The sequence below is a fragment of the Typha latifolia genome, chromosome 3 (assembly GCF_019914945.1).
Source record: "Typha latifolia isolate L0001 chromosome 3, TyphaL0001v2, whole genome shotgun sequence".
NCBI lineage: Eukaryota > Viridiplantae > Streptophyta > Magnoliopsida > Poales > Typhaceae > Typha > Typha latifolia.
Genome location: NC_133088.1, coordinates 14587103 through 14597570, shown reverse-complemented (window position 1 = coordinate 14597570; position 10468 = coordinate 14587103). Strand labels below are relative to the sequence as shown.

Sequence of the window (10468 nt, the reverse complement as noted above, 5' to 3'; positions counted from 1 at the left end):
CTAAGCAATGGATGCCTACAGTCTCTTATTATCTGAAGCACTCAAAATTTTACAAAGAAATCAAGTTGAAAGAAACATCATAGTATTGTTACAGTAGCCTCCGGCAGCACTAAAAAAGATTGGATTGGATTAAGCCAAGCCAACCAACTTCTCACTGAGCTCCCACACCTTCTTAGCTTTCTCTGGATCACTGGCCTCCTCAGACAGCTGGTTCTCAAATGATGCAGAGTTGTTATTCCAGCTCCAATATACTCCTGACTTTGTCAAGCTTGGATCACTCACTACCTGAATCCACAAAAGAAGAACTCAGTCAACTCCCTAGAAGGCCATAACTAAGGGAAAGAAAAATTTACAGATCATAAAGGACTACAGAAACCACCAAGCCACTTTAAAGTGGAAAGTATCAGTGACAAAGTGACAGGGCATTAGTGCCGTAGAATTTCATTTCCTGAGTCTAATTCCTCTTTAGAGCAAGTGTGCTAGTAAATATCAGCATCAGATAAAGAAGTATACCTGTGCAAGTCTCTTGCCGGCTTCGTCTTCGGAGACGAAGCCTTTAGTGATGTATTTCTGGAATGGAGGGAAGAGGAGCCTAAACAAAGGGATGTGCTCTCTGAAGAGGCCAGTTGTGGCAATGCAGCCAGGGTAGAGTGAAGCAAATGTGACTCCGGTCTCCTCATGGAATCTCCTGTGGAACTCTTGCATGGTTAGCATGTTGCACACCTTGCTGTCCTTGTAAGCCTTGGCTCCGTCAAATTCCCCGCCGTCGATCATGTTTGATCCGTTTAGTCCATTTAGACCGCCTGCAAGACCCCGCAGGTCTCCAAGGTTTGCTTTCGGTGGTACATTCCCGGCCAATGTGTTTGTATTGCCTGACCAAGCCAAAAGTATTACTCTCAAAGCTTAAACTGATATAGAAAGATAAGAATGTTTTATATTTAATCCACATATAGGTCTAGCATGATCTAAGTTCGAGACTTGTATGCTCCAATAGATAGCTTGTAGAGAACGGTAGATTTTATACTCTAACATATCGTTACCTGTAATGGAGCCAACAATGATGAGACGTTTCGAGGGGTAGTCGGAGGTCTTCAAGTCCTCGAGGAGCTCACGGGCGAGGAGGAAGTGGCCAAGGTGGTTGACCCCGACGCTCATCTCGAATCCATCAGCGGTGTATGTAGGCTCCTTGGCGGTAGGGAAGTACACGGCTGCATTGCAAACCAGCACGTCAAGCGGCATTTCTGATTGTTTGAAGTTCCTGACAAACTGGCGGACGCTGTCCAAAGACGCGAGGTCAAGGTGCATGACGGTGTAGCTGCCCTTGTCCATGCCGGCGGCCTTGGCCGCCCTCTCCCCCTTGAGGAAGTCGCGGCACGCCATGATCACGTTCCACTTGCCAGTCTCGGCGAGGGCCTTGGCGGTGGCAAGGCCGAGACCAGAGGAGGCTCCGGTTATGATTGCATTGCCCTTCCTTAGTGTCTTCTTGCCCTCTGGGGTGGCCCGGTTGACGCCTGGGGTTGTCACTGCTGTTTGAGCTCTCACTCCAACCGAGATGTTTACCCGCTGCAAGTAAATAGCAATTTGATAGAGAAACGAATGAAGGAAGATAACTTCACTAACCAATTGAAGGAAGAAAATTTCATTGCCATCACATCTGTAGTACTACTGACTGGAGGAGGAAAAATTCATGAAAGAAATTTAATATCTACCGAATAAGTAGCACTGCTGCATAAGATTGTTAAGTGACATTAGCCAATTGCTCATGAGCTTTAACAATCCTACATCAACTTGGCAAATTTCCCTGAAAATGTGCTTGTATTAGGCAACTTGAGACACCAAATAGTCTCAAATCACTTTGATTCAGAATTTTCACCACACACAGGTGGCTAATTAGACACTTTAATATCGAAAAATAGGTAAGTTATGATGGCCTCTGATTGTTTCAATCTGCAAACTTAGACTCAAGATCTAAGTTCCTCCAAAGTGAATTATTTTGACATCATTGATAGACGAATTTAATCTGGTCAAAGTTCCAATTAGCATTCCTTTGGCATATCCTTTACTCTATAAATAACCAACTACTATAAAACTACAAAGCTAAAGACCAAACCTTGCTACTCTTAAGAATTGAAGAGCTGAAGTCGGACTTCACATGCTCAGAGAAAGAAACACCCAAGAAAGCTGAATCCTTTACACCTCCATTTGCCTTCGCCTACACGAGAAGTTCATATATTACTACTAGAATTCCATCGAACAGTGCGAAGTGCAAATGGAAACCCACGTCCAAAGCTCACCTCCTTGTGAACCGAGAGAGCCGAAGGGAAGAAGGAAGCCTGGAGAGCCATGGAGGGAAGGATAGATAGCTTAAGGGGTGATGGCGAATAGGTGAGAGCTTTTGGGTTTAGGAAGGAGGGATAAGAGGAGTGGGATAACTTATAAAGGCCGCGTCGGAATAGGATAAGGTGATAGAAGCCGGACCACGAGGCGCCACGGTGGCACGGAATCCTCCAATGGGAGCTCGCGGTTTGGATTCCTCCCCTGGCGATATTTTTTCTTGTTCTTTTTTGCTTCTTTCTGGATCCATCCAGTGGCACGACAGGGGGGTTTAGTGACTTCTTTTTGGGTTTTTGATTTGGGGGGATAACAAGAGGCTCGATAGTGGTATCCGAACATCTTATCCCAAGAATAATAAGTGGGTTTATGGGAGTTCTGATAAATTCCTGGTATAGTGGTATGGCCTTCTTATGGGTCTCTTTGTCTTATGGGCTTTTTTTTTTTTTTTTTTTTTTTCTTTTCTGACATTGTTTTCTGTATATAGTTGTATACTTTTTAAGAGTTAAATATATTTTTAACCCTGATACTTTGAACAAAAATTATTTTTTCGCTCCTTAATTTTTTATTTATTTAACATGACTGTGCCCATTGAACTGTTACCTGAACAGTAACTTAAAATATCGTTAAAAGAGATGGAAAAATAACTTAAAGTAATTATACTTCTGTTAAATGTATATGATTTCTTATAGAAATTTGATAGTGGCTTTGTGATACAAAAGAGAAGGTTCAAAAGAATCAAATGAGTTCTATTTAAATAGGTAACATTATCTAAGATACAAGACACTGACAATGTTTTCACTTTGAACGAAAAAATTAACATTTACAACTTAATCAAAAGTTTAGGAAACTTTGGGAGGAAAGAAAAAGTAAATATTTAGCCCAACTCTTAATTATCACATATGATTTGCAGAAACCACCTTCCATTTAAGAGAAATTGTGGTTCAAACCCTGAATTTTCACTGTTGGAGAAGGATGCATTTCCTATAAAATGAGTTAAAAATTCTGATGTTAGGTTGAAGTAACATTATTGCTACAGTACCGAATTAAGTATAACAGAGTATTCCTTTCTATCCACTCTTGTACGGCTAGGAGGAAGGCTGTCATAGAGTGTCATCCGATATGCTGCTTACGACTAGATTAAGCTTTCAAGTGTGAAGAGTTACCTAATAACATTTCAACTATGAAAAGAATTTTCTGCACCCTGATTTGAACTTTTTTTGTTGTTGTTGTTGTAAATTTGTAATTTTCTTCTTACAAAAAAGAAAAATTATAGTAAAACAACATGAGGGTGCAAACACAGTTATACTCCCCCATCAGCAACATTGAGCGGAAAAAAAATATGCTGAACCCTAACCTAAGCAGCCAGTAGTAGCATCATAAATTTTAGGTTTTGAACTTTCATGTACAGTAGGGTAAACAAAGCCGTGGCATGCCGGAGACGAAGAACGGTTCTGGTGCCTTGGCTGGATGGTTTCCTTAAATATACCAAGCAAATGCGCATGGAAGCAGCAAATCCAAGCAAATGTGCATGGGAGCAATGGAACCTCTGCGAACACCGCAACATAAGATACACAAAGCAGAGTCCATGGTAGATTTGGAGATTCTGACATTTTCTTCTCCACCGACCAGAGGGCTTTATACTCGAACAGGAAATCCTAAATTCAGAGGGCTTTATACTCGAACAGGAAATCCTAAATTCTGAAACGTTCTGATTTCACCGCCACGACCTGCGGTGACAATTACTAGCCCCCAAGCTGACCTGCTTTGTGCAGGCAAACCTCCTTTAACAATAAGATCAACATCAGAATTAGGGCTCCATTTGTTGGCTGCCATGAGTTCTTCAGGCCAGGTTGCAGACACCCTATCACCGTAATGATTCGAGTTGGCGTTTCGGACACTACATTGCAGTTTGCTAGACTTGTAAGCAGGTAAAGATGAAAGAGGATTGTCCTTGGATTCTCCACCCAACCCATTTTGTTTGCTGGAGTTCATTTCCAATGCCATTCCAGTGCTAGCAGATTGCCAAGGAACAGCCACAGTCACATCTCGGCAGTGGAAGTGCTCATAAGACCGTGTGATGACAACACCCTTGCTTTTGCTTGGCCGTGAATCATCATCATATCTCCAGACGTATACATGAGAATCTTCACTCGCACAGACCACATACCTCCCATTTGCAGTTAAGCCAGCTGAAATTTGGCTGTTGGTATTGCGAAACCCTGAAAGAGAGCAATTACTCAGTTCCAGAACATAATGGCGCAGAGATATTCCTCCAAACTTCCATAGTAGATACATCTTTCCAACACTATCTCAAATTTACTATGTCTAAGTTAAGGATCCATAGATGTGACAGGATGCAACTAAAATAATACTCACAAGCCCCAGCACTAACCATAATCAAGGCATAAAGATACTGAGGATGCTTGAATGGAAAAGAACATAGCATTTAGAAAATACCTATATATTAGAGCAATATTTATTTGGAAAATCATTCTGGAGATTAAGCACAGGCAGATAGATGCATACATCACATACATCTAATTTCTCATAATTTTGATGAAACACTTGAGCGATAAAAACCAGAGCATCTTTTGCACAGTGATAGCAGGTCTAGGAAAAATGTATAAAGCCAAGAACTCAATGAGCATTTACACTGCTTTTGAAACTACATTACTACGAGGGCATTAGCGAAGGGCTAAGAGGGGCCACGAATATGAAGGAAACAAATATGTACTGTCAAAAAAAAAAAAAAATCACTCACAACACAATTATATCCATCAGGATAAAAAAAACACCTTTTACTTCAGTATGGATATATCAAAAAAATTTGCTAATATTAACTTAAACAAACATGTTAATACTTCTAATTCATATGAATACCCAGCAGCTTGGGTGATAACATGAAGGCTGTCAGTCAGGTTGCTGTATTCTGCGAAACTGAATAGTCTTCCCTGGCATAAATATTAAAGACAGACAGAAAATGTACAGTCAGGGTTAAACCCTCTTTGTATCTCAGTTAATAACAAAAGCTTATACCTTGAAATTTGTGAACCAGTTCAACACCGTCAATGACCCGGATTCGTGAATCGGCAGATGTAATAAGCACCTTTGAGGAATTTCTTGGGGCAAACTGTTCAAGTAACTATTAGAGAACTCTGAACATAAAATGTCTCAAGATACAGTAGACTGGTATAACATCTTCTAAACAATGAGTACCTGAAATCCAGTGATTTTCTTATGACTGGACTTTCTCCTCTTGTTCTCCAAGTCGATTTGACTTTTTTGAAGAAGCTTATTATCTAGATGCATCAGCACAAAGCATGAACATACAGGCAGATCAAAGAAAAATGAACAGCAGTAAGGAAGAAAATTAGGTTCAGAGTTGGAGTTTGTGCACACATGCAACCCACTCATTCTCCAAAGCTCACACATGCATATACAAATAAAACACAAACCGATAGGCAGAGACAGAACAGTTAATACCTGATGTGTCATACAACTGGCAACTCCCCTTGTGTGAGCCAACTAGGGCACTCTTCAGAAGACAACAGAGTAAGCATTAAGAAAAAACTTAGGATTCTTTTTTCAGAATGAGTAGTGTTTCAGAAAAGCAGAAGTAACCTGTCCATCTGGGGCATAGCAAGCAGCTGTGACCATTTCATGCAGATCATTCCAATCAACGACTTGCCGGTCTGGTATACTCCAGATACGGACCTTTTCATCTAGGGACCCACTAATGAAGTATCTATCATCAACAGGATTGAATTGGATGCAAGTCACTGAAGCATAGGATCATAATTTGTTGTAAGGATAAACAAAATGGTGAAAGGAAAGAGAGCACTGAAAAATAGACAATGAAAGCAATCTTAAACTTACCAAAGTCACTATGGGAGAATATTTTCAAACAGGATTTACTAGACATGTGCCATAATCTGACGGTTTTATCCATTGAAGAGGAAAGTAGGTACTGCAATTCAGACATGTTCAATAATTCATAAATGCAAACATAGTACTGATAATATGAAAAAGAAATCCTGAACCAACTATACATAGTTATCTTAAAACATTCACCTCCTCATATACACTAAAGCAGTATATAATTCTATCATAAAGATAAGATGCAAGACATTTAAGATTTCCCAGTCACAAGAATTTCTGAATCTAAAGGGACTAGTAAGACATGTAGTGAAAAGTAATATGTTGTTAAAAAATTAAAGAAAAAATAAATCCCCAGAATAATTGTAAACAGTTCTAAACAGACTCTTGACTGAAAATTGATTTAGACCTATGACTAAATACCAGGTAATTCAAACATCATTTTGGAAGAAAGAAAGTAAGAAACCAAACTAACAAATTTTCCATTAACCGGTCTACTTTTAACTCTTCAGTCTCCTCTTCCACAAGGAGTCTGAAAGTTTATTTCAAACGTTTCAGGTTACATTTTTATCCATAAAAAAGGGAAAAATTATGTGATGCAAACCCTTATTAGGAGGGAATCGTCCATGAAGACAAACTCTACAATCAGATGCAGAACATAAACACATCCATCTTGCATCTTCATCAATTGGCTACATAACAAAGAAAATATTGGGCATTGAAGAGAAACAAGAATGTAGCAAGTAAATGGAGATAGTCCACAAGGAGTGACCAGGAAAAATGGTAGGGGTCATAAAGTAATTTGACCTGGCACCTTGGAAGAGGACTTTAAATTAAGCGGGTTACAACAGAAGCCACATGACAAATTTATACATGTATTCCAAGAAATATTCAAAACTCAAATTTTGCTCTTCCTGGGAAATACAATAAATAGAAGTATATTCTACATATCCTAGACGCCTTAAAGACCAAGCATTGTCCACCTAACAGAGCTGCTATCCAAGCAGTAATTTGAAAAAACAAATAAATTCCTATTCTGCAGTTCACATGTAAAATCAATCAATTGGTTCCTTGCAAATTTACTGCCTAGCAAATTGAGAAGATCGGATGTTGAAGAATTCCAAGTTCTTAATAATTGTACCTTACAGTTCTGTCATCAAAATTTATTTATTGTGTTCAAAAATCAAAATGAACAATGCATATCTCGTGACTTCCAAGTAGAAAACCAACATTGCCTCTATGTATAAATGCAGAGAAAAGTTATAGTAGCATAATTACCTGTGATTTGGACCAAGAGAGGTCAAGGACATCATCCACATGCCCTCTAAAAGAGCAGACAGGCTTCTCTGACAGAGCAAATACATGCTCTGGTACCATCAAATGGTCCGAGCTCACAGACTTCCTGCTTCCGGGAACCTTTGCCCTTCTCTTTCTCTCCCAATGATTTCCCTCAATACCAGTCAACCCCACCGGCTCCGGCGACCCATTACAAACGGCGATAACAAACGGATTGCAACTCACAGTCTCCTCTGGTGCCTTCTCCATCAAGAACTCTCCCTTCCTCTCAAATTTCAAGACCTCCCAAACATGGATAACGCAGTCCTCCCCGGCGCTCGCCAAGTACTGTCCATCCAAGCTAAACTTAATGCTCCATATGGATCCACTGTGAGCTTGTATCTCCTGGCTCATGTACAATCCCGAGAGCTCCTTATGGGACTTCCCATACTGCCGCACTTTAGCCCGCTCCGGCCCTTGGTGGAGCGAATGCGGAAAACCGTCCTGGCTGTCATCCGTAGCGGAGCTCGACCTTCTCCCACCCTTCTCCGACGACGTGTCCCTCTCATCGCTACTCCGCCTTTCTCGTGCCACGACGGCACCGGCGACATTCTTGATGCTGCGAAGCCAGCTCCCTCTCTTCTTCGACCTCATCCCATTGGTAGTCCCTGAACCGGTTCTCGGCCCACTGCTGCCGCCGGAGTTGCCGCCATTTCCGGAATCTTCTACATTCTGCCGCCTCATGAGCTCCTGGACGATTGGGGACCGGCCGACGCACATCTCGAACTCCTCCATCGTGAGCTGCCGCCCCGTCCCGACCTCCCGCAGCTTCTTCCACATCCCGTCTTCCCTAAACTCCTTCACCACGAACTCACTACCGTTGTCGAGGTTCTTGATCAAACACCTAGGGTCTTCGTCGCCGCTCTCTCCATCGGAGACCTTCTCGACCTCGAGATTGCCGGCCGAGAGCGGCCGCGACCGCCCGACGAGGGGAGGCTTGGCGGAGATTGGAAAATGCACCGATTTCTGGTGTCTGTGTTGCTGCTGTATATTAGGTCTATTTACAAGATTGGGGTCCACGGAGCCGTCGGATCTAGACCGTACGACGGCGGCGCCGCCGCCGCCGGAGGCCAAGACCTCCCCGTCCAGAGCAGCCGACCCGAGTCGACCTAGGGCTCCGTCTCCGGCCAGCCCGAGCCGCCGGAGGAGCCTCCGCCGGCGCTCCTCGACGGGCTCCGGCTCGGCTATCCACACGTCGAGCGAGGACACCGTGGGGAATCGGCGGCGGTGTCGGCCGCCGTGTTCGGCGGCGTCATCGTCGGATGCCGACGTTGATGAGCAGGACGAGGAGAGGATCCGATCCAACGACTCGTAGAACTCCTCCTCCTCCTCCACCTCCTCCGAATTGCTCATTTCCCCTCCGCCAGCATTAAGGAGAAGAGAGACGAGATCCGTTATTTATACCGGCTTGGCTCGAAGCAGAGAGGAGAGATAAAATATAGACAGAGAGAGAGAGGGAAAAGGGAAGGGAAGGGGGAGCGAAGCCCGAGGGAAGGAGAGAGAGAGAGAGAGAGAGAGAGAGAGAGAGAGGGGGGGGAGGCTGTCGTTGTAGCGGTGGTAGTAGTAGGGTAGTAGATCCATCCAGGCATCTAAATCGATGCGCTTGTGTTTTGGGGGTGTCTTTATCTCTTCTTTTTTGGGGGAGTTATTACTGCTGCATTAAACCATCAGTACACCATCCCACACTAACTACTTCCCCCGCCGCTCCCCCCCCGTCTTCCGTTGGGAAACCGTCCTACGTGCCATTACCAACTAATCCAACCTTATTAACCACTAATAATAACCCTTCCTATTCTTCTCTCCATCAAATAATTACAGCCACTATTAGAATTACTATTAGCATTAGTATTAGTATTAGTATTAGTATTAGTATTAGTATTAGTATTAGTATTAGTACTAGTACGCAGCTCTAATTAAGAAGAATAGATTAAAAAAAAAAATGGAAGCGTATAATAGTGTTATTATTCAAAAAGGCTAGGAACCTACTAATGACTGCTGTACAGGGAAAAGAAAAGCTGAAAAAGGTAAAAACAAAAACACGTGTCCCTATCAAGGGAAATAAATAGCAATACGTGCGATGCCACCACCACCAGGTGACCTTACTCCCCCTTCTCCTCCGAGCTGCGTTAAGACATTAATAACGGTGCTATCGATGTTGGCACTCACTCACCCACACCAACGCTGTCTTCTTCTTTCCCACCCTCCAAAGCCCTGCAGCAATGGCTTTACCTAGAAGCCCTTGCTTATTTCTCTTTTCCGTTAATTATTTGTTAATTTTTTTAATTAAAAACTAATATTTAGATTTAACTTATTTGGGTGGATATGTAAAATAATTTATCTTCAAAAAGAACTGCAACCGTCCACCTATCTGAGATCAGGGAGGCGGTGCGTGGATTCATGGATAGGGACGGTGAACTTATCGCCTTATTTTATTTTATTATTATATTATGGTTAAAACTTAAAACCCTTATGGCCTTAGTTATACTCGGATTGGCACAGCCCATTGGGCTGGCACTCTCGGCCCATTAGCTTACCACTGATATATTTGAGAGAATATTAATGCCATACCTATTCAATTATTCCAAGGGTTATAAGTACACCAAGATCTTCGAATAATTATTTATTTATCGTAACACTCTCTTAATTTAGAAGAAAGAAATGAAAAGGAAGTCAGTCATTTAAGGAACCGTTATTGTAATTCTAAGATGAGATGTATTGTAGGTTGGGGGGAGGGAGATGGTAAGTATGTGAAAGCGACTAAGAGAAAGGGAAGCATTAGTATTGCTCTTAGCTTCCGACAACTCTACTTCTCCACATGGCGGTGACCTGAAGAAAGATCTAAGAGAGAAAGATCCAGAGAGAAAGAGAAAGATCCGTTAACAGAGAGCCAAAAGAGGGGACCATGCACCAAATCTAAAGGTAA

At 42.2% G+C, this 10468-nt stretch overlaps 2 protein-coding genes across 2 annotated transcripts; both read right to left on the bottom strand.

Moving 5' to 3' along the window:
* Position 1: 1 nt before the first annotated feature.
* Positions 2-2440, bottom strand: LOC140785253 (protochlorophyllide reductase-like). The gene is made up of 5 exons (XM_073133053.1): positions 2295-2440; positions 2111-2212; positions 1041-1563; positions 514-872; positions 2-285 (listed from the first exon to the last, which is right to left on the bottom strand). Exons 1-5 carry the CDS (start codon positions 2343-2345, stop codon positions 130-132), a joined length of 1191 nt encoding a protein of 396 aa, XP_072989154.1. The 5' UTR covers positions 2346-2440; the 3' UTR covers positions 2-129.
* A 1096-nt stretch (positions 2441-3536) lies between these two features.
* Positions 3537-9135, bottom strand: LOC140785044 (uncharacterized). The gene is made up of 7 exons (XM_073132742.1): positions 7489-9135; positions 6211-6301; positions 5956-6113; positions 5818-5869; positions 5551-5633; positions 5371-5464; positions 3537-4553 (listed from the first exon to the last, which is right to left on the bottom strand). The coding sequence occupies exons 1-7, from the start codon at positions 8896-8898 to the stop codon at positions 4006-4008; spliced, it is 2436 nt and encodes an 811-aa protein (XP_072988843.1). The 5' UTR covers positions 8899-9135; the 3' UTR covers positions 3537-4005.
* Between the last annotated feature and the right edge of the window lie 1333 nt (positions 9136-10468).